General features: G+C 43.6%; 1 protein-coding gene across 4 annotated transcripts in view; it reads left to right on the top strand.

Moving 5' to 3' along the window:
* LOC139368337 (protein kinase C zeta type-like) overlaps positions 1-25,045 on the top strand; it is a 163,489-nt gene that overhangs the window by 122,010 nt on the left and 16,434 nt on the right. For all 4 annotated transcript variants that reach the window (XM_071107099.1, XM_071107098.1, XM_071107097.1 and 1 more), the window contains 2 exons: positions 1,178-1,257; positions 5,578-5,667. In XM_071107099.1, the coding sequence (XP_070963200.1) occupies positions 1,178-1,257; positions 5,578-5,667 (170 nt within the window). The remainder of the gene's footprint in view (positions 1-1,177; positions 1,258-5,577; positions 5,668-25,045) is intronic.

The raw sequence follows: 25,045 nt of genomic DNA, 5'->3' as shown, positions 1-25,045 counted from the left end.
TGGGGTTGGCATGGTGGTATTCAAAATTCCATGACAATTAGGTTGTAACCAAATGAGAATGTCATGGAACGTGTTGTACTAAATGTCAGTCTGTCCGCTTGTCTGTCTGTTTGCCTTTTCCTTCGGTCTGCTTGCCTTTCCGTCTATACTATGCTACGCTCTGCCATACTATACCACTACCCAACCCTTCCTTCTGGCGACCACTAGACACATGCCACCATCAGTGTTCCTAACCCTGGCCCTAGGCCAAGCTCCTTAACCCCATCACAGAGGCTGCATCCCAAATGGCACCCTATTCCCTACATAGTGCACTACTTTTGAACAGAGCCCTAGCCATTTGAGATGCAGCCAGTGACTGATCCAGTTAACATTCCATTAGGACTCAGTGTAAACAAACACAACAGAGCGGGCCGGCCGGCTGGGGGCATTTAGGAAGAAGAGGATAAACAACACTACTCTTCTGTCTGTAATCTGTTCATCAGAGAGGCTTTGCGTCCGCCTCGTCTGCTCCTAGACATGCAATGTTTGTTGTTGAGGAATCAGAAATATCTATCTGTTTTGCTGTGTTGCTGGGGGAGAGGGGATTTGAGGTCAATCAAGAATTGACTTGACCCGACAGAGTGCGTCCCAATAACCTCTCCTTTCTCCCGAAGTACGAACTTGTTCACTTGCCTTTATGGATTTAACAGGAAATGACTGGTTTAAGAAATTTCATCTAGCCCATGCCTTCACCAATCCAATGCTTTTAATGTGGGGAGGAGTGAACATGTGCACACCTCAGGAGGAAGGAGATATTATTGGGACATACCCAGAGTGGCAGTGAGTCCAACTAACCAACACAAGATGAGGCTATACACAATACTACCAAACTGTTTCCTGCTGCAAAAAACCGAACGTGCTGTACTACTTCACATGTGTTCTTAATGTCCAGGCTGTTGATCCAATATTGTGAGTGCCATTAGTCTCAAGGCTGCACACGACTGACGCAGTCGCAGAACAGTGCCCCCTCATCCTTCCTCCTCTTCTCTCTTCCGCCCACTCGCTCGTACGCAGCAGGCACTGGGACCCACAGGCAGGCCGAATGGTGAATCACCAATTGTTTGCCTCCCGCCCTTCGCAGGATTGTCTTACCTTCTCTCTTTCTCAATCATTCTTTTTCTCTGTCTTCCCCAAACAGTTATTCTCGAAAAGCCCATTCGCATCCCAAGGTCTCTGTCGGTGAAGGCCGCCAGCGTGCTGAAGGGCTTTTTAAACAAGGTGAGAGAAGAACGCTGAAGTGTAAACCCAGTGTGGCCAATCAGGTGTCTCCCTCTCTCCTTCCCTCCCCCTCTCCCTGTCTATTTGCAGTGCTCAGTGAAATCAGCTTGTGTAGGAACGTGGCCAAGACCACATTAGGACAGCAACATGACAGCCACTCTGTGAAGGCCTTACCCATTTGGCTGAGAGACAGCGAGTTTGTGTGTGCTTTCACATGTTTTTTGTGTGTTATGCTATGGCCGACTTTCACATCCACTACAGTTACTTACACGTGTATTTGTTTCTACACGTGTGCGAGTGTATCAACCCCGATATGCATGGCTATAGTAAGACACAGTATAGTATTGTGTGACTGGCCTTGGACTGGCTTATCACATGCATTAAGCCTCTGCTAGTTAGGGTGCTAATAATAAAATAATGGTACTGATGAAAAAGAACACAGTCCCACTGTTGAAGTCAGCTGAGGGAATTGGTTACATACATACAGTACATACAGTCACTAGTGAAAGTCTACACACTCCTTGCACAGTCTTCACATTTTGCTGCCATGCAATTAAATCTACAAAGGGATCAAATTGTATTTTTTACCTGCTGATCTACACAACATTTTCAAAGTGACAGAAAAATTATAGAAAATTGTCCAAATGACTAAGAAATACAAAATGTGGATGGATTGATTTTGTATGTCTTCACACCCCAGAGTTAATACTTGATGGCCATTACAGCTGTGAATCCTTTTGAATAAGGTTCTGCCAACCTTGCACAACTCTCAGGGAAACCTCCAGGTAACTGACAAAATAATGGTAACACTTAAGTAAACAAATTATATTGAAAGCAGGTGCTTCCACACAGGTGTGGTTCCTGAATTAATTAAGCAATTAAAGTCCCATCATGCTTAGGGTCACGTATAAAAATTCTGGGCAGGCCATTATTTTGGCTACCAGGCTATGCCCCCATAGGATGATAATGCCTCCATCCATACAGCACGAGTGGTTACTGAATGGTTTGATGAGCATGACAACGACATATACATGTCAGTCACCAGATCTCAACCCTATTGAACACTTATGGGAGATTCTGTTGTGGTGCAAACAAAACCTTCCATACATGTTTGTCCATGTTAGAAGTGGTCAGAAAGTGCTCAAACATGACCCATTTTGCATATCCCACCCTACCATGAGACATCCATGCATGCACACCCGCATGTGGTATGTCTGTGGTATGTGTGTACACGTGTGCTTGTGAGAGGGAAAGAAAGATAATAACTTGCATTGGATTTGCTTATGCTGTATAATATACTCTAGGAGTGTGTGAGTGTGTAGAATACTCTAGATATTGTTTATGTATAGAGCATCAGTCAAAAGTTGGGAAACGCCTACTCAATCCAGAGTTTTACTTCATTTTCTACGTTGTAGAATAATAGTGAAGACATCAAAACTATGAAATAACACAAATGGAATCATGTAGTAACCAAAAAAGTGTTAAACAAACCAAAATATATTTTATATTTGAGATTTTCAAAGTAGCCACCCTTTGCCTTGATGACAGCTTTGCACACTCTTGGCATTCTCTCAACCAGCTTCATGAGGTAGTCACCTGGAATGCATTTCAATTAACAGGTATGCCTTGTTAAAAGTAAATTTGTGGAATTTCTTTCCTTCTTAATGCGTTTGAGCCTATCAGTGGTGTTGTGACAAGTTAGGGGTGGTATATAGAAGATAGCTTTATTTGGTAAAAGACCAAGTCCATATTATGCAAGAACAGAAACGACAGCCCATCATTACTTTAAGACATGAATGTCAGTCAATGTGGTTTATAAGTTTCTTCAAGTAGAGTCGCAAAAACCATCAAGCGCTATGATGTAACTGGCTCTCATGAGGAACACCACAGGAAAGGAAGACCCAGAGTTACCTCTGCTGCAGAGGATAGGTTAATTAGAGTTAAATGCACCTCAGATTGCAACCCAAATAAATGCTTCACAGAGTTCAAGTAACAGACACATCTAAAACAACTGTTCAGAGGAGACTGCGTGAATCAGGCATTCATGGTCGAATTGCTGCAAAGAAACCACTACTAAAGGACACCAATAAGAAAAAAAGGCTTGCTTGGGCCAAGAAACACGAGCAATGGACATTAGACAGGTGGAAATCTGTCCTTTGATCTGATGAATCCAAATCCAGCTCCGTGGTCCTGGAATTCTCTCATTTAAAATTTTGATGATATCGTTTTGTTGGTGGAGTTTAAACCCTTGAACGATGTATATATCATAGAAGAGCGTAATTGTCTTTTAGTCAAGACTTTTGTTTTTTAACATAATATGTAACTGTATGTGTGTTTATAGTTTTGTTCAAAGTTGTGTTAGTGTGTGTACAGTTGAAGTCGGAAGTTTACATACACCCTAGCAAATACATTTAAACTAAATTTTTCACAATTCTTGACATTTAATCCTAGTAAAAATTCCCTGTTTTAGGTCAGTTAGGATCACCACTTTATTTTAAGAATGTGAAATGTGAGAATAATAATAGAGAGAATTATTTATTTCAGCTTTTATTTATTTCAACACATTCCTAGTGGGTCAGACGTTTACATACACTCAATTAGTATTTGGTAGCATTGCCTTTAAATAGTTTCACTTGGGTCAAACGTTTCGGGTAGCCTTCCACAAGCTTCCCACAATAAGTTGGGTGAATTTTGGCCCATTCCTCCTGACAGAGCTGGTGTAACTGAGTCAGGTTTGTAAGGCCTCCTTGCTCGAAACACATTTTTTCATTTTTGCCCACACATTTTCTATGGGATTGAGGTCAGGGCTTTGTGATGGCCACTCCAGTACCTTGACTTTGTTGTCCTTAAGCCATTTGCCATAACTTTGGAAGTATGCTTGGGGTCATTGTCCATTTGGAAGACCCATTTGTGACCAAGCTTTAACTTCCTGACTGATATCTTGAGGTGTTGCTTCAATATATCCACATAATTTTCTTTCCTCATGATGCCATCTATTTTTTGAAGTGCACCAGTCCCTCCTGCAGCAAAGCACCCCCACAACATGATGCTACCACCGCCGTGCTTCACGGTTGTGATGGTGTTCTTCGGCTTGCAAGCCTCCCCCTTTTTCCTCCAAACGCAACAATGGTCATTATGGCCAAACAGTTCTTTTTTTGTTTCATCAGACCAGAGTACATCTCTACAAAAAGTACGATCTTTGTACCCATGTGCAGTTGCAAACTGTAGTCTGGCTTTTTACGGCCGTTTTGGAGCAATGGCTTCTTCCTTGCTGAGCGGCCTTTCAGGTTATGTCGATATAGGACTCGTTTTACTGTGAATATAGATACTTTTGTACCTGTGTCCTCCAGCATCTTCACAAGGTCCTTTGCTGTTGTTCTGGGAGTGAATTGCACTTTTTTCACCAAAGTACGTTCATCTCTAGGAGACAGTGTACTATTGTTTGTGCAGATGAACGTGGTACCTTCAGGCATTTGTATATTGAGCAAAGAGGCACTAAGTTTGAAGGTAGGCCTTGAAATACATCCACAGGTACACCTCCAATTGACTGAAATGATGTCAATTAGCCTCAGAAGCTTCTAAAGCCATGACATAATTTTCTGGAATTTTCCAAGCTGTTTAAAGGCACAGTCAACTTAGTGTTTGTAAACTTCTGACCCACTGGAATTGTGATACAGTGAATTATAAGTGAAATAATCTGTCTGTAAACAATTTTGGGAAAAATTACTTGTCATGCACAAAGTAGATGTCCTAACCGACTAAAACTATTGTTTGTTAACAAGAAATTTGTGGAGTGGTTGAAAAACGAGTTTTAATGGCTCCAACCTAAGTGTATGTAAACTTCCGACTGCAACTGTAACAAAAAAATACTGCTCTGGATTATATTTCCACAGAATAATCTAAAATAGTAGTAGATCAAACAACAGATGAATATAAAGTAAAGATTATGGAGTTAAACTGTTAATACAATCGTTGATCTGTGAATTGTTGGCAGGAGTTAGTGTGTGTTTTTCATTGGTGGTATTTTGATATTCACCTTGTTTTGAGATTTTTAAGGGTAAAGGAATTGTGTAAGGGTTTGTTTGAGGGAAATACTGACTGAACTTTGTTTAATTTGAGTTAATATTACATCTCTACATTCGACCAAGATCACTTCGCTGTAATTGGTGTTATAAACCATCTATTAAAATTGGTGCCACAAATATGCTTGAATGACTGGCGGCAGATATAGATTTTCTGTCATTTTCACTTTGTTTGTTTATGGACTATTGCGTTGAGCATGCCAACTCTTGATTCTACTCGTTTCTCTCCACCTAACAGGACCCCAAAGAGCGTCTGGGTTGCCAGGTCCAAACGGGCTTCTCTGACATCAAGTCGCACACGTTTTTCCGCAGTATAGACTGGGACCAGGTAAGCCTCCAATCAAATCCACTTAACTTTAGAAGAATAGAAGTGAATGAATCCGTCTGACAGAGTATTTGTGATGGGAGGGAAGTCAGGGAACTCAACAGTGAGTAATTGTGTTCTGTGGTTAGTCAGTATCACCTGTGGGAACCCATCTTGGTCAGTGTGACGGTCATCAGTTTACTTTGATTCACATTATGTCTTTGCATTACGTCATGCTTTAAATGGTGGGTACGCTATATTTTATTTGACTAATATTGCAAAAATGGTTGAGAAGATACTTGATTATTGGGGGGGGTGAAACAATATTTACTTTTATTGCTAATGGTTAATTAAAGGAATTTCCGATTGGCATGGCTTTCCTAACTTTGACAACGAGGAAGTTTCCCATCAGATTCCTTCTGAGTCATTTCCCTCAGCAATCAGCCCTTGTTAATGTCTTAATTGATCAGTGTTGGGAGAGGAGGGATCTTAGGGAGCTTTAAATGAATAGAACACGTAGAGACACAGTGTTAGACCACTGCTGTGTAGAACAAAGTGACTGCCTCCTCTTTGTTGCACCACCAAGAATAAAAGTGAGTTCTAAATGACAGACATGCACCATCCAAGAGTGTGTGTGTGTGTGTGTGTGTGTGTGTGTGTGTGTGTGTGTGTGTTGAGGGGAGGTTGATGGCGTACAGCTGACGCATGCTGCTATTTCAAAGTGGGAGATGGGCCCATACAATATTTAGGGGATCCGGTATGTCATCAGAAATTATGCTCATGTGCACATACACAGTGGGATTAGGTGTTTCCGCACATTATTTTCTAGTCAAAGAGTCTTCTGTATATTCAATACAAAAAAGCGGAAGATGCCTTGATCACAGCGGTGCCTCCTTTTCTGTGCAATATCATTGTTCAATTGAATGTCAATCAACAGTATGTCTCACAGTGTTGCAAAGTACCCCAAAACGTTGTTACTTTTTTGATACTAGACCATCAAAAACGGTTCGGTACTCACATTTTTGTTACTTTCGGTACTTCTTTTAAATGTGTCTCACGTGGTCTACTGATTGAGCGAGGATCAAGTCTGTCTTTGATCACAGCCGTTGCCCCCTTATAGCGTGAGCGCAACGTGCCTGCGCCTTGTCTGCTCTACTTACTCATTGCTAGCTCTAGCCTGAAGATACCGGTAGCTTCCGCTTTGTAGGCTAAACCACTGGGCACAGACATCAATTCAACGTCTTTTCCACGTTGGTTCAATGTAATTTCATTGAAATGATCTGGAAACAACGTTGGTTCAACCAGTGTGTGCCCAGTGGGAACTTTACTTGCTAGCTTACAGCTGAAGCCAACATAAATTCCCTACCCTAGTACCTTGTATATATTATGCAAACCATAAAGCTAAATATTGCTGATTTCAAAGCTGATTGTCACCTAAAACAATTGTCGTTCATTTTGTCTCCCCCGCCTGACTTCTCACCCAGTCAAGATCATCCTCTTTGCTCAAGCCTCGAACTGAGTGTGTGTGCACATGACGTCATGGTCTTAAAGCGACAGCGCACACTTTTATAAAAGAAGAGATTGCTTCTCCTATGCAATTGTTGCTGATCAGTATAATAAAATAAGTATTTTTGTTTTTTTTATCTAGCACTACACAGCTGATTCAAATAATCAGCTAATCATCAAGCTTTGATCATTTGAATCAGGTGTATAGTGTTACCAAAATGTGCACCCCTTGGGGTCCCGAGGACAGAGTTTGGGAAACGCTGGTCCAGATCAACTGCCATTCTGTGACATTGGCTAATAAGACTCATTTATTTTTGCTGTGGAATCGTTTTGGTATCGAGTATAGTGATACTTAACCTGGTATCAAAGTAAAAATTCTGCTATCGTGACAACACTAGTCTCTCATGAGATAATGTTTAAGTCTCTTTAACAATAGTGTTATAATGTTGACTTTTCTGGTTGAGAAGATAACAACTATTACAACCAACTGGTCTCTGTTCTAACCAGGTAAAGGAGTCTTTTTCATGATGAGATCTTGAGGCTACAAAACTGTTTTGCTAGTACAGACTGAGATATGTTCTGGGATTCATCAGACAGCATTACGTTTACCACAACAGTCACAGGCTTCATCAATAAGTGTTTACCACAACAGTCACAGGCTTCATCAATAAGTGTTTACCACAACAGTCACAGGCTTCATCAATAAGTGTTTACCACAACAGTCACAGGCTTCATCAATAAGTGTTTACCACAACAGTCACAGGCTTCATCAATAAGTGTTTACCACAACAGTCACAGGCTTCATCAATAAGTGTTTACCACAACAGTCACAGGCTTCATCAATAAGTGTTTACCACAACAGTTACAGGCTTCATCAATAAGTGTTTACCACAACAGTCACAGGCTTCATCAATAAGTGCGTAGACAATATCCTCCTCACAGTGACCATAAGAATGTATCCAAACCAAAAACTATGGGCTAAAGGCTAGAGCTATGAACGGGACACGGACATGGGCGCATACAAGAAAGCCCGCCAAGACCTCCGACGAGACATCAAACATGCAAAAGGACAATCTAGGAGGAAGGCTGAATCCTATTACACTGGCTCCGATGCTCGTCGTATGTGGCAGGGCTTGCAAACGGAAATCCAGCCATGAGTTGCCCAGCGATGCAGAACTACCAAACGAGCTAAATACCTTTTATGCTCGTGTCGAGGAATAAAACACTTTGTCTTGTGTTTTTCTGGATGACTGTGTGATCTCGCTCTCCGTGGCCCACATGAGCAAAACATTTAAACGGGTTAACAACCACAAGGCGGAATACCAGGGGGTGGTCTCAAAGCATGCGCAGACCAGCTGGCAACAGACATTTTCAATCTCTCCTTGTCCCAGTCTGTAATCCCAACATGTTTCAAGCTGACCACCATTGTCCCTGTTCCCAAAAGCTCTAAGGTAACCTCCCTAAATTATTATCACCCCGTGGTACTCACATTTATAATTATAAACACCATCACCCCAGACAGCCTAGACCCACTCCAATTCGCATACCGCCCCAACAGACCCACAGATGACACAATCACTTCACACTGCCCTCTCCCACCTGGACAAGAGGGGAAATAACTAAGTGAGAATGCTGTTCATAGACTACAGCTCTATATCAGGCGGTATCAGAGGCGGCCTGAAAAATTGCTAAAGACTCCAGCCAACCAAGCCATAGACTGTTCACTCTGCTCCCATCCGGCAAATGGTACTGGAGCATGGGCTCTTGAACCAACAGGCTCCGACATAGCTTCTACCCCCAAGCCATAAGAATAAGACTGCTAAATAGTCACTTAATGGTACCCAAACTATCTGCACTGACTCTATCTTGCTCTGACCCTATACCAAACATTAAGGACACCTTCCTAATATTTAGTTGCTCACCCCCCCCCCCCCCCCCCCCTTTTGCCCTCAGAACATCCTCAATTCATCGGGGCATGGACTCAACAAGGTCTCAGAAGCGTTCCACTGGGATGCTGGTCCATGTTTACTCCAATGCTTCCCACAGTTGGCTGGATGTCCTTTGATACACAAGGGAAACTGTTGAGTGTGAAAAACCCAGCAGCGTTGCAGTTCTTGACACACACTAGTGTGCCTTGCACCTACTACCATACCCTGTTCAAAGGCACTTAAAACGTTTGTCTGCCCATTCACCCTCTGAATGGCACACATACACAATTCATGTCTCAATTGTCTTCAACCTGTCTCCACCCCCCCATCTACTGATTGAAGTGGATTTAACAAGTGACATCAATAAGGGATCATGCCTTTTCACTTGTATTCACCTGGTCAGTCTGTGATGTTCTTAATGTATACACACTCACTCACACACATTACATTGACACTCGACAAAAAATCCACACACATTTACATACGCACACACACAACACACATTCCGATGCTACACATACAGTTGAATTTGGAAGTTTACATACACTTAGGGTGGAGTCATTAACTCATTTTTCAACCATTCCACAAATGTCTTGTTAACAAACTATAGATTTGGCAAGTCGATTAGGACATCTACTTTGTGCATGACACAAGTCATTTTTCCAACAATTGTTTACAGACAGATTATTTCACTTATAATTCACTGTGTCACAATTCCAGTGGGTCAGAAGTTTACATACACTAAGTTGACTGTGCCTTTAAACAGCTTGGAAAATTCTAGAAAATGATGTCATGGCTTTAGAAGCTTCATATAGCTAATTGACATCATTTGAGTCAATTGGAGGTGTACCTATGGATGTATTTCAAGGCCTACCTTCAAACTCAGTGCCTCTTTGCTTGACATCATGGGGGAAAAAAAGACCTCCACAAGTCTGGGTCATCCTTGGGAGCAATTTCCAAACGCCTGAAGGTCCCACGTTCATCTGTACAAACAATAGTACCCAAGTAAAAACACCATGGGACCACACAGCTGTCATACCACTCAGGAAGGAGATGCGTTCTGTCTCCTAGAGATTAACGTACTTTGGTGCGAAAAGTTCAAATCAATCTTTTCTTTACTTTACTCTTATTATCTATCCTGATGCCTAGTCGCTTTACCCTGCTTTCATGTATCTACGTCAAATACCCCGTATCTCTCTGCACATTGGTCTGGTTACTCCCTGTTAATTTTATTACCCTTTGTGTTACTATTTTATTTGTAGTATTATTTTGAAACTCTGCATCATAGGAAAGGTCTTGTAATCAAGCAGTTCAAGGTAAAGTCTACACCAGTTATATTCGGTGCATTTAACAAATACAATTTTACTTGAAAAACGTCATTTTGTTTGGTATCTGGTCACATTACTACGACCAGTTAAAGGCGTCCTTTTCTAGTTGGTAAAAGTGACATCACTGCAACAACTTTTGCCCGCTGGGTTAGTTTCCGCCTTTACTTCCCAGTCCTATCAGATAAATCCTGCAGGTGGATTAACGAAGGCCAGAAGGGAGGAGGGAACAACTTTGTTGAATGAAGTGCAGCCCGTGTCCATAACATAAGCCTCCCTAGCTCTGTGCCAAACTCAGCATAGTGATGTCAGAGACAGCGCTACCAGCCTATCCTGTGGGGGTGATCAGAACCCCTGCAGCAGCCAGTAGCAGAATTACGGCCCACATCTCTAACTGCGTCTCTGACTGCCCCTCTCAAGAGAATAGCGCTGCTCCACATCCTCTTACCAGAGTAACAGTGGAAAATCTTTCGGAAATCCACGGCAGAATTATTACCGACAGGCAGTGATTGGATAACTCGTCTAGACATAGAAGAGCAGACAGACAGATAGATACTCTGACTTGATTTCGGCTCACTAAATAGGCTATAGCCTACGATAGAAAAAACATTGCCAAAAGGAATGATTTCAAAGATACAAAGCCGTGGATAAGTCTCTCTTAGACTACTGTCAGTGTAAGAAACCATAACTGTAAATTCTAAAATACCAAACATATCCTGTCCTTTATTATAAACTTGGTGGTTCACGCCCTGAAGGCTGATTGGCTGAAAGCCGTAGTATATCAGTCCGTATTCCACAGATATGACAAAACATTACATTTTTACTGCTTTAATTGCGTTGGTAACCAGTTTATAATAGCAATAAGATACGTTGTGGTATATTGCCAATAGACCACGGCTAAGGGCTTTATCCAGGCACTCTGCATTGTGGGCCTTATTGCTTAAATATACACTGCTCAAAAAAATAAAGGGAACACTTAAACAACACAATGTAACTCCAAGTCAATCACACTTCTGTGAAATCAAACTGTCCACTTAGGAAGCAACACTGATTGACAATACATTTCACATGCTGTTGTGCAAATGGAATAGACAACAGGTGGAAATTATAGGCAATTAGCAAGACACCCCCAATAAAGGAGTGGTTCTGCAGGTGATGACCACAGACCACTTCTCAGTTCCTATGCTTCCTGGCTGATGTTTTGGTCACTTGAATTCTGGCAGTGCTTTCACTCTAGTGGTAGCATGAGACGGTGTCTGTCAGCGTAGTGTCCAGAGCATGGAGGCGCTACCAGGAGACAGGCCAGGTCATCAGGAGACGTAGGAGGGCAACAACCCAGCAGCAGGACCGCTACCTCCGCCTTTGTGCAAGGAGGAGCAGGAGGAGCACTGCCAGAGCCCTGCAAAATGACCTCCAGCAGGCCGCAAATGTGCACAAGACTCCACGAGGGTGGTATGAGGGCCCGATGTCCACAGGTGGGGGTTGTGCTTACAGCCCAACACCGTGCAGGATGTTTGGCATTTGCCAGAGAACACCAAGATTGGCAAATTCGCCACTGGCGCCCTGTGCTCTTCACAGATGAAAGCAGGTTCACACTGAGCACATGTGACAGACGTGAGTCTGGAGACGCCGTGGAGAACGTTCTGCTGCCTGCAACATCCTCCAGCATGAACGGTTTGGCAGTGGGTCAGTCATGGTGTGGGGTGGCATTTCTTTGGGGGGCCGCACAGCCCTCCATGTGCTCGCCAGAGGTAGCCTGACTGCCATTAGGTACCGAGATGAGATCCTCAGACCCCTTGTGAGACCATATGCTGGTGCGGTTGGCCCTGGGTTCCTCCTGCATTGCAAGACAATGCTAGACCTCATGTGGCTGGAGTGTGTCAGCAGTTCCTGCAAGAGGAAGGCATTGATGCTATGGACTGGCCCGCCCGTTCTCCAGACCTGAATCCAATTGAGCACATCTGGGACATCATGTCTCGCTCCATCCACCAACAGACTGTCCAGGATGCTTTAGTCCAGGTCTGGGAGGAGATCCCTCAGGAGACCATCCGCCACCTCATCAGGAGCATGCCCATGCGTTGTAGGGAGGTCATACAGGCACGTGGAGGCCACACACACTACTGAGCCTCATTTTGACTTGTTTTAAGGACAATACATCAAAGTTGGATCAGCCTGTAGTGTGGTTTTCCACTTTAATTTGGAGTATGACTCCGAATCCAGACCTCCATGGGTTGATAAATTTGATTTCCATTAATAATTTTTGTGTGATTTTGTTGTCAGCACATTCAACTATGTAAAGAAAAAAGTATTTAATAAGAATATTTTATTCATTCAGATCTAGGATGTGTTATTTTAGAGTTCCCTTTATTTTTTTGAGCAGGTTATAATCTCCCAATAGCTTAAAATATCAGATTTGTCATGCATGCAATGAAAATAAATTGTGTTAATACCGTGAGGCACACTCCTACTCATATATGAATAAACAGCATATTCTGCGTCCCAAATGGCACCATATTCACTACATAGTGCACTACTTTTAACCAGGGCCGATAGGGCATTAGCAAAAAAATAGGGCATATGGGCCCTGGATAAAAGTAGTGCACTCTGGAGGGAATGGGGTGCTATTTTGGATGCAACCGAGATGCTGGTTTAAACACAATGTTTGCCTCTTGGGGAAATTGGGTGTGGGTCCCACCATAAAAGTGAGAAGGAAGAAAATATTTCTAAATATCAGTAACGTGCCTTGGCATGACGCGTGGTACAGTGCAGACAGTAAAGGACACATCTTGTGAATTTGACCACTTTGATATTTTCCCCCCAGCCCCTGTGAAACCTCCATGTTAAAAGGCTTGACGAAGCTTTGACGGCATGTCTCAGTGGCCGGTGACCATTGACGGTGTGCCTCGGTGGCGGTTGACCATTGAAGGTGTGGAATTCGTACACGACGCAACGTTCTTCCAACAGAAACTTAAAGGTCTCTGGCCCAGACAGAACTCCCGGGCTCTGAGCAGCACTTTGTCCCGTGTATATATTTTGTATATATTTTTGACCTCAATTTCAACATACTCTACAGCAACCCGCTTCACCCAATGTGATATAGATCTGATATTTTCTATACTTTAGAACTGGAACCCCCATAAGAAGTTAGCCAGCTAGCCACTGGTAGTGGTCATCAGCTAACCTCAGTCCGGACAACTCCTGCCAGTCTGCACAGCGCGACTCAACCCAGAGCATTTCAGGCTGATTTTTCTCTACCACATCTCTGGATTCCTACCGCGAGCTCTGAACCTTTTCACCTGGATCATCGCAGCTAGCTAGCTGCTATTTGAGTGGCCACTCCTGGCTAACGAAGCAAGCACCAGTTAGCCTGGAGCTAGCCCCGAGCTAGGCCCACCTCCCGGCTAGCTGAAGAGGCCCATCAGTCAATTTCTTGGGCTACAATACCTATTTTGCCAATTGGCCTGGACCCTTTTACTGCCTACACGGAGCCCCGCTGATCCATCACGACTGGTCTACCGACATAACCGTCCGAGGGGGCTTCAACAGACTATTCCGTCGCGACGTCCCCTAAGGCACTCCTGCTAGCGTGCTTTCCCCGGCCCGCTAGCTGTATGAATTGCCATGTCTCCAGCTCGCCTAGCTACTCACTGGACCGTATGATCACTTGGCTACGCATGCCTCTCCCTTAGGTCAATATGCCTTGTCCATTACTGTTTTGGTTACTGATTATTGTCTTATTTCACTGTCGAGCCTCGAGCCCTGCTCAATATGCCTCAGCTAGCCCTTTTGTTCCACCTCCCACACCAGGTGACCTCACCTGGCTTAAATTATGTCTCTAGAGACAAAACCTCTCTCATCGTCACTCAATGCCTCGGTTTACCTCTACTGTATTCACATCCTACCATACCCTTTTTGTACATTATGCCTTGAATCTATTATTCCGCGCCCAGAAACCTGCTCCTTTTACTCTCTGTTCTGAAATCACTAGACGACCAGTTCTTATAGCCTTTAGGCCTTATCCTACTCCTCCTCTGGTGATGTAAAGGTTAATCCAGGCCCTGCAGCGCCTAGCTCCACTCCCATTCCCCAGGCGCTCTCATTTGTTGACTTCTGTAACCGTAAAAGCCTTGGTTTCATGCATGTTAACATTATAAGCCTCCTCCCTAAGTTTGTTTTATTCACTGCTTTAGCACACTCTGCCAACCCGGATGTCCTAGCCGTCTCTGAATCCTGACTTAAGAAGGCCACCAAAAATCCTGAAATTTCCATCCCTAACTATAACATTTTCATACAAGATAGAACTGCCAAAAAGGGTTCCAATCTACTGTAGAGATAGCCTGCATAGTTCTGTCATACTGTGCCCAAACAATTCGAGCTTCTACTTTTAAAAATCCACCTTTCGAGAAACAAGTCTCTCACCGTTGCCGCTTGCTACAGACCACCTTCGGCCCCGAGCTGTGCCCTGGACACCATATGTGAATTGATTGCCCCCTTTCTATCTTCAGAACTCGTACTGTTAGGTGACCTAAACTGGGACATGCTTAACACCCCAGCCATCCTATAAGCTAAGCTAGATGCCCTCAGTCTCACACAAATGATCAATTAACCTACCAGGTACAACCCCAAATCCGGAAACACGGGCACCCTCATAGATATCATCCTTACCAACCTGCCCTCTAAATACACCTCTGCTGTCTTCAACCAGGATCTCGGCGATCACTGCCTGCGTCCATAATGGGTCTGCGGTCAAACGACTACACCTCATCACTATCAAACTCTCCCTAAAACACTTCAGTGAGCAGGCCTTTCTAATCGATCTGGCCCGGGTATCCTGGAAGGATATTGACCTCATTCCGTCAGTAGAGGATGCCTGGTTATTCTTTAAAAGTGCTTTCCTCACCATCTTAAATAAGCATGCCCCATTCAAAAAATGTAGAACTAGGAACATATATGGGGTGGCAGGTAGCCTAGTGGTTAGAGCGTTGGGCCAGTAACCGAAAGGTTGCTAGATCGAATCCCCGAGCTGACAAGGTAAAACGATATCATAACCGCCATTGATAAAAGACAATACCTAGGCCGTCATTGTAAATCAGAATTTGTTCTTAATTAACTGACTTCCCTAGTTAAATAAAGGTTAAATAGAAATTATAGCCCTTGGTTCACTCCAGACCTGACTGCCCTTGACCAGCACAAAAACATCCTGTGGCATACTGAATTGGCATTTAATAGCCCCCGAGATATGCAACTTAGGAACCAATATACACAGGCGGTTAGGAAAGCAAAGGCTAGCTTTTTCAAACAGAAATTTGCATCCTGTAGCACAAACTCCAAAAAGTTCTGGGACACTGGAGAATAAGAGCATCTCCTCCCAGCTGCCCACTGCGCTGAGGCTAGGAAACACTGCCACCACCAATAAATCCACGATAATTGAGAATTTCAATAAGCATTGCTGGCCATGCTTTCCACCTGGCTACCCCTACCCCGGTCAACATCTCTGCACCCCCCCGCAGCAACTTGCCCAAGCCTCCCCATTTCTCCTTTACCCAAATCCAGATAGCTGATGTTCTGAAAGAGATGCAAAATCTGGACCCCTACAAATCAGCTGGGCTAGACAAAATTATCTGCCGCAATTGTTGCAATCCCTATTACTAGCCTGTTCAACCTCTTTCATATCGTCTGAGATCCCCAAAGATTGGAAAGCTGCCGCGGTATCCCCCTCTTCAAAGGGGGTGACACTCTAGACCCAAACTGTTACAGACCTATATCTATCCTACCCTGCCTTTCTAAGGTCTTTGAAAGCCAAGTTAACAAACAAATCATCGACCATTTTGAATCCCACCGTACCTTCTCCGCTATGCAATCTGGTTTCCGAGCTGGTCATGGGTGCACCTCAGCCACGCTCAAGGTCCTAAACGATATCATAACCGCCATTGATAAAAGACAATAAAAGACAATACTGTGCAGCCGTATTTTGACTCTGTCAATCACCACATTCTCATCGGCAGACTCAACAGCCTCGGTTTCTCAAGTGACTGCCTTCCCTGGTTCATCAACTACTTCTCAGACAGAGTTCAGTGTGTCAAATCAGAGGGCCTGTTGTACGAACCTCTGCCAGTCTCTATGGGGGTGCCACAGGGTTCAATTCTTGGATTGACTCTTTTCTCTGTATACATCAATGATGTCGCTCTTGCTGCTGATGATTCTCTGATCCACCTCTACGTAGACGACACCATTCTGTATACTTCTGGACACTTTATTAACTAATCTCCAGACAAGCTTCAATGCCATACATCTCTCCTTCCGTGGCCTCCAACTACTCTTAAATGCTAGTTAAACTAAATGCATGCTCTGCCCGCACCTGCCCGCCCGTCTAGCATCACTATTCTGGACGATTCTGACTTAGAATATGTGGACAACTACAAATACCTAGGTGCCTGGTTAGACTAAACTCTTCTTCCAGACTCACATTAAGCATCTCCAATCCAAAATTAAATCTAGAATTGGCTTCCTATTTCGCAACAAAGCATCCTTCACTCATGCTGCCAAACATACCCTCGTAAAACGGACTATCCTACTGATCCTTGACTTTGGCGATGTCATTAACAAAATAGCCTCCAACACTCTTCTCAGCGAATTGGATGCAGTCTATCACAGAGCCATCCGTTTTGTCACTAAAGCCCCATATACTACCCACCACTGCGACCTGTATGCTCTCGTTGACTGGCCCTCGCTTCATATTCGTTGTCAAACCCACTGGCTCCAGGTCATCTCTAAGTCTTTGCAGGGTAAAGCCCCACATTATCTCAGCTCACTGGTCACCATAGCAGCACCCAACAGCACGCGCTCCAGCAGGTATATTTCACTGGTCACCCCCAAAGCCAATTCCTACTTTGGCCACCTTTCCTTCCAGTCCTCTGCTGCCAATGACTGGAACGAATTCCAAAAATCACTGAAGCTGGAGACTCATATCCCCCTAACTATCTTTAAGCATCAGCTATCAGAGCAGCATACAAATCAGCTGGTCTTGACAATCTGGACCCTCTATTTCTGAAACTATCCTCCGCCATTGTCGCAACCCCTATTACCAGCCTGTTCAACCTCTCTTTCATATCATCTGAGATCCCCAAGGATTGCAAGGCTGCCGCAGTCATCCCCCTCTTCAAAGGGGGAGACACCCTGGACCCAAACTGTTACAGAACTATGTCCATCCTGCCCTGCCTATCTAAGGTCTTCGAAAGCCTAGTCAACAAACAGATCACTGACCATCTCGAATCCCACCCTACCTTACCTCCCACCCTACCTTCTCTGCTGTGCAATTCCGAGCCGGTCACGGGTGCACCTCAGCCACGCTCAAGGTACTAAACGATATCATAACCGCCATCGATAAAAGACAGTACTGTGCAGCCTTCTTCATCGACCTGGCCAAGGCTTTCGACTCTGTCAATCACCATATTCTTATCGGCAGACTCAGTAGCCTCGGTTTTTCTAATGACTGCCTTGCCTGGTTCACCAACTACTTTGCAGACAGAGTTCAGTGTGTCAAATCGGAGGGTCTGTTGTCCGGGCCTCTGGCAGTCTCTATGGGGGTGCCACAGGGTTCACTTCTCGGGCTGACTCTTTTCTCTGTATATATCAATGATGTTGCTCTTGCTACGGGCGATTCCCTGATCCATCTCTACGCAGACGACACCATTCTGGATACTTCTGGCCCTTCCTTGGACACTGTGCTATCTAACCTCCAAACGAGCTTCAATGCCATACAACACTCCTTCCGTGGCCTCCAACTGCTCTTAAACGCTAGTAAAACTAAATGCATGCTTTTCAACCGTTCGCTGCCTGCACCCGCACGCCTGACTATCATCATCACCCTGGATGGTTCCGACCTAGAATATGTGGACATCTATAAGTACCTAGGTGTCTGGCTAGACTGTAAACTCTCCTTCCAGACTCATATCAAACATCTCCAATCTAAAATCAAATCTAGAGTCGGCTTTCTATTTCGCAACAAAGCCTCCTTCACTCAAGCCGCCAAACTTACCCTAGTAAAACTGACTATCCTACCAATCCTCGACTTCGGCGATGTCATCTACAAAGTAGCTTCCAATACTCTACTCAGCAAACTGGATGCAGTTTATGACAGTGCCCACCACTGCGACCTGTATGCTCTAGTCGGCTGGTCCTCGCTACATATTCGTCGCCAGACCCACTGGCTCCAGGTCATCTACAAGTCCATGCTAGGTAAAGCTCCGCCTTATCTCAGTTCACTGGTCACGATGGCAACACCCACCCGTAGCACGCGCTCCAGCAGGTGTATCTCACTGATCATCCCTAAAGCCAACACCTCATTTGGCCGCCTTTCCTTCCAGTTCTCTGCTGCCTGTGACTGGAACGAATTGCAAAAATCGCTGAAGTTGGAGACTTATCTCCCTCACCAACTTTAAACATCTGCTATCTGAGCAGCTAACCGATCGCTGCAGCTGTACATAGTCCATCGGTAAATAGCCCACCCAATTTACCTACCTCATCCCCATACTGTTTTTATTTATTTACTTTTCTGCTCTTTTGCACACCAGTATCTCTACCTGCACATGGTAATCTGATAATTTATCACTCCAGTGTTAATCTGCTAAATTGTAATTATTCACCTACCTCCTCATGCCTTTTGCACACAATGTATATAGACTTTTGTTTCTTTTTTTCTACTGTGTTATTGACTTGTTTATTGTTTACTCCATGTGTAACTCTGTGTTGTTGTTTGTTCACACTGCTATGCTTTATATTGGCCAGGTCGTAGTTGTAAATGAGAACTTGTTCTCAACTAGCCTACCTGGTTAAATAAAGGTGAAATAAAAATAAATAAATAAATAAAATCAGAGCAACTTACAGATCATTGCACCTGTACATAGCCCACCTGTAAAATAGCCCATCCAACTACCTCATCCCCATATTGTTATTTATTAATTGTTTTGCTCCTTTGCACCCCAGTATCTCTACTTGCACATTCATCTTCTGCACATCTATCACTCCAGTGTTTCATTGCTAAATTGTAATTACTTCGCCACTACGGCCAATTTATTGCCTTACCTCCCTAATCTTACCTCATTTGCACACACTGTATATAGACTTTTCTATTGCGTTATTGACTGTACGTTTTTTTATTCCATGTGTAACTCTGTATTTGTGTTGCACTGCTTTGCTTTATCTTGGACAGGTTGCAGTTGTAAATGAGAACTTGTTCTCAACTGGCCTACCTGGTTAAATAAAGGTAAAATAAAAATTTTTAAAAAACAGGCTCCGGCCTTTCCTATAAGATTTTATGTAGTTGATAAATTAGATATCTATGAGCACTCCCCATATCTGTTCTTACAGTACCCTCTGTTTTGAAAGAACCCTTTTTGTTTTGTTTAGAAAGCCCCCCTTCTTGTAGTTTAACTGTTTAAACAGCCCTGATAACTTGTCAGATGACTCAACAAGAGACTGACTAAAGGTTTCAGAGGGAGAAAACTGAGGGAACTACGCATTGATGTGAAAAATGAGTTGTGTGTGTGTTCATTTGAGTGTGTGTATGAGAGTGTATGTGACAGTGAGAGCTCCTTGCCGGGCCCCTGCTGTTGATTGGCTGTAATTAGTAATCATCATCATCTCCTCACCCCTCTGGAGTCCTCCCTGCTGCCGTATCACACACTCGCTCTCAAACACATCCAGGCACGCACTTTCTGTCACAGACACACAGTCCCACGCTCACACTCTCTCTTACTCTCTCGGCCATCACGCACACACACTCTCTCTCTCTCGGCCATCATGCACACACACACTCTCTCTTACTCTCTCGGCCATCATGCACACACACACTCTCTCTCTTACTCTCTCGGCCATCACGCACACAGGCAACGTCAGATGGTGATGTGATCTAAGGGTCTTTGGTTACCCCGCTCATCCTTGGCTCCAGCTCCCCTTTCAAGTTCCCTCGGGCTCCTGGGCCACGTCCTCTGAGTAGGAGAGGCTCATTTATGAACCATGCGTACGTACAAAATATACCTCAACATGTGCATGTACAAGTTGTCATTTACAAAAACTGAACTGTCCTTTCCTCCACGCAAACTTTAGACCATGCATACGCACATCTTCTAGTGCTTGAAGTATTGTATTGAAATAAGGCTTAACTATTTTGTGCAAATGGAGGTGCAGATAAGATGCAGCCATTTGCTGTTAGTGAGAATAGTGAAAATCAAGTGTGTTTTATTTTTGTAATCTAAAATAAGACACAGGAATCTATTACCTATTTATTTTCATAACCATTGCAGAGTAAATTCTTCACCTTTTCTGTCCATGATGGGCTCATATTCCTGAAGTAGTTATACAACAAATTACCATGGTCATTCTTCATTGAATCGGGTCTATGTAAATATATAGGCTATGTATTTCAAGGTTTGATGTATGTGATCCCATAGGCACCGGATAAGACACTGGATAAGCTAGGAGAAATACTCCAGATACAACAGACTACCCCTAGCCCCCCGACACATAAACTACTGGAGTTTATACTGGAGGCTGAGACAGGGGGGGGGGGTCAGGAGACACTGTGGCCCCATCCGATGATACCCCCGGACAGGGCCAAACAGGCAGGATATAACCCCACCCACTTTGCCAAAGCACAGCCCCCACACCAATAGAGGGATATTTTCAACCACCAACTTACCATCCTGAGACAAGGCCAAGTACAGCCCACAAAGATCTCCTCCACGGCACAACCCAAGGGGGGGCACAAACCCGGACAGGTAGATCACATCAGTGACTCAACACACTCAAGTGACGCACCCCTCCTAGGGACGGCATGGAAGAGCATCAGTAGGCCAGTGACTCAGCCCCTGTAATAGGGTTAGAGGTGGAGAGAGGGGAACCGGCCAGGCAGAGACAGCAAGGGCGGTTCGTTGCTCCAGTGCCTTTCCATTCACCTTCACACTCCTGGGCCAGACTACACTCAATCATAGGACCTACAGATGAGATGAGTCTTCAATAAAGACTTAAAGGTTGAGACCGAGTCTGCGTCTCTCACATGGGTAGGCAGGTCATTCCATAAAAATGGAGCTCTATAGGAGAAAGCCCTGCCTCCAGCAGTTTGCTTAGAAATTCTAGGGACAATTAGGAAGCTTGCGTCTTGTGACCATAGCGTACATGTAGGTATGTACGGCAGGACCATGTATAAACACCATGGAACCACGCAGCCGTCATACCACTCAGGAAGGGGATATGTTCTGTCTCCTAGAGATGAACGTACTTTGGTGCGAAAAGTGCAAATCAATCCCAGAAGAACAGCAAAGGACCTTGTGAAGATGCTGGAGGAAACAGATACAAAAGTATCTATATCCACAGTAAAATTAGTCCTATATCGACATAACCTGAAAGGCTGCTCAGCAAGGAAGAAGGAAGAAGCCACTGCTCCAAAACCGGCATTAAAAAAAGCCAGACTACGGTTTGCAACTGCACATGGGTACAAAGATCGTATTTTTTTGAGAAATGTCCTCTGGTCTGATGAAACAAAAAAATAACTGTTTGGCCATAATGACCATCGTAATGTTTGGAGGAAAAAGGGGGAGGCTTGCAAGCCGATGAACACCATCCCAACCGTGAAGCACGACAGTGGCAGCATCATGTTGTGGGGGTGCTTTGCTGCAGGAGGGACTGGTGTACTTCACAAAATAGATGGCTTCATGAGGTTGGAAAATTATGTGGATATATTGAAGCAACATCTCAAGACATCAGTTGGTCAAAAGTGGGTCTTCCAAATGGACAATGACCCCAAGCATACTTCCAAAGTTGTGGCAAAATGGCTTAAGGACAAGAAAGTCAAGGTATTGGAGTGGCCATCACAAAGCCCTGACCTCAATCCTATAGAAAATGTGTGGGCCGGACTGAAAAAGAGTGTGCGAGTTACACCAGCACTGTCAGGAGGAATGGCCTAAAATTCACCCAACTTATTGTGGGAAGCTTGTGGAAGGCTACCCAAAATGTTTGACCCAAGTTAAACAATTTAAAGGCAATGCTACCAAATACTAATTGAGTGTATGTAAACTTCTGACCCACTGGGAATGTGATGAAATGAATAAAAGCTGAAATAAATCACTCTACTATTATTCTGACATTTCAATTTTTTTAAATAAAGTGGTGATCCTAACTAACCTAAGACAGGGAATTTTTACTAGGATTAAATGTATTTGGCTAAGGTGTATGTAAACCTCCGACTTCAACTGTACATAAAGTGCTTTCATTTCTAAACGTTAAAACAGATATGTATGAAAATACCCTCAAATAAAAGCAGACATTCTGTAGCCTACTGTCGCCTGAAATGAAACATCAAATCCAAAATGCTGGATGGAGTATAGAGCCAAATAAAAATGTCAAGCTTCACTGTCCAAATACATATGGAGGGGAGTGTATATAAAACACGAAGACGATGGTTTTGAAAATCCATCTAACGTATACCGTCTTTCTTTGAACAATGTAAGGTCCTCAGTGGACTATTGCATGACTGAGAAGGACTGAAAAACCATGGAAACAAACCACATGTGAACCCTTACTCACTCTGCAGGGCCCAGTGAATCACCCACTAACAATATTGATAGGCTCACCCTTCCTTCCGCCATCATATTTTTTCCTCTCCTGCTTTTCTCTCTTTTTCTTTATTTTATTCATATGATATACAGTATCAGTCAAAAGTTGACACCTACTCATTCAAGGGTTTTTATTTTTTTAAATTTTTTTACAATTTTCTACATTGTAGAATAATAGTGAAGATGTCAAAACTATGAAATAACACATATGGAATCATGAAATAACCAAAAAAGTGTTAAAACAAATCAAAATATATTTTATATTCTTCAAAGTAGCCACCCTTTGTCTTGATGACAGCTTTGCACACTCTTGGCATTCTCTCAAGCAGCAAATGCTTTTCCAACAGTCTTGGAGTTCCCACATATGCTGAGCATTTGTTGGCTGCTTTTCTTTCCTCAGCGGTCCAACTCATCCCAAACCATCTCAATTGGGTTGAGGTTGGGTGATTGTGGAGGCCAGGTCATCTGATGCAGCACTCCATCGCTCTCCTTGGTCATATAGCCCTTACACAGCCTGGAGGTGTGTTTTGGGTCATTATCCTGTTGAAAAACAAATGATAGTCCAACTATGCTGGTTAAGTGTGCCTTGAATTCTAAATAAATCACAGACAGTGTCACCAGCAAAGCACCATCACACCTCCTACTCCATGCTTCATGGTGGGAACCACACATGCGGAGATCATCCGTTCACCTACTCTGCGTCTCACAAAGACACAGCGGTTGGACCCAAAAATCCAAAATTTGTACTCATCAGACCCAAGGACAGATTTCCACCGGTCTAATGTCCATTGCTCGTGTTTCTTGGCCCAAGCAAGTCTTCTTCTTATTGGTGTCTTTTAGTAGAGGTTTCTTTGCAGCAATTCCACCATATGAAGGCCTGATTCATGCAGTCTCCTCTGAACAGTTGCTATTATTTATTTTTTTACACCTTTATTTAACTAGGCAAGTCAGTTAAGAACAAATTCTTATTTTCAATGACGGTCTTGTTAAAAGTACATTTGTGGAATTTCTTTCCTTCCTAACTGCCTGTTCAGGGGCAGAACGACACATTTGTTCCTTGTCAGTTCGGGGATTTGAACTTGCAACCTTTCGGTTACTAGTCCAACGCTCTAACCACTAGGCTCCCTGCCGCCCCGATGTTGAGGTGTGTCTGTTACTTGAACTCTGGGAAGCATTTATTTGGGCTTCAATCTGGGGTGGTTTCTGAGGTTGGTAACTAACTTATCCTCTGCAGCAGAGGTAACTCTGGGTCTTCCTTTCCTGTTGCGGTCCTCATGAGAGCCAGTTTCATCAGAGAGCTTGATGGTTTTTGCGACTGCACTTGAAGAAACTTTAAAAGTTTTTAATCTTCCGCATTGACTGACCTTCATGTTTTAAAGTAATGATGGACTGTCTCTCTTTGCTAATTTGAGCTGTTATTGCCATAATATGGACTTGGTATTTTACCAAATAAGGATATCTTCTGTATACCACCCCTACCTTGTCACAACACAACTGATTGGCTCAAACACCTTAAGAAGGAAAGAAATTCCACAAATGTACTTTTAACAAGGCACACCTGTTAATTGAAATTCCAGGTGACTACCTCGTGAAGCTGGTTGAGAGAATGCCAAGAGTGTGTAAAGCTGTCTTCAAGGCAAAGAGTGGCTACTTTGAAGAATCTCAAATATAAAATATATTTTGATTTGTTTAACACTGTTTTGGCTACTACATGATTCCATGTGTGTTATTTCACAGTTTTGATGTCTTCACTATTATTTTACAATGTACAAATAAAGGAAAAACCCTGGAATGGTTAGCTGTCCAAAGCTTTGACTGATACTGTATATTCAACAAAGCCAATAAACAGACGTACAGTGCAACATTTACAAAGATAACGTGTGCATGTCACACCTGGGTCACATAAGTATTTGTTTCCTTTCAAATACGTAATTGCTATTCTGTGACCATCTGGACCAGGCTAGCATGGACCAGGTAATATTTACCAGACTCCGAAAACAGAAAACGGACTGAAACATGGAGGGACTACCTG

Source organism: Oncorhynchus clarkii, chromosome 16, assembly GCF_045791955.1.
Source record: "Oncorhynchus clarkii lewisi isolate Uvic-CL-2024 chromosome 16, UVic_Ocla_1.0, whole genome shotgun sequence".
NCBI classification, from domain to species: domain Eukaryota; kingdom Metazoa; phylum Chordata; class Actinopteri; order Salmoniformes; family Salmonidae; genus Oncorhynchus; species Oncorhynchus clarkii.
The sequence above is the reverse complement of the archived record's forward strand: the minus strand, read 5'-3'. Positions and strand labels throughout refer to the sequence as shown.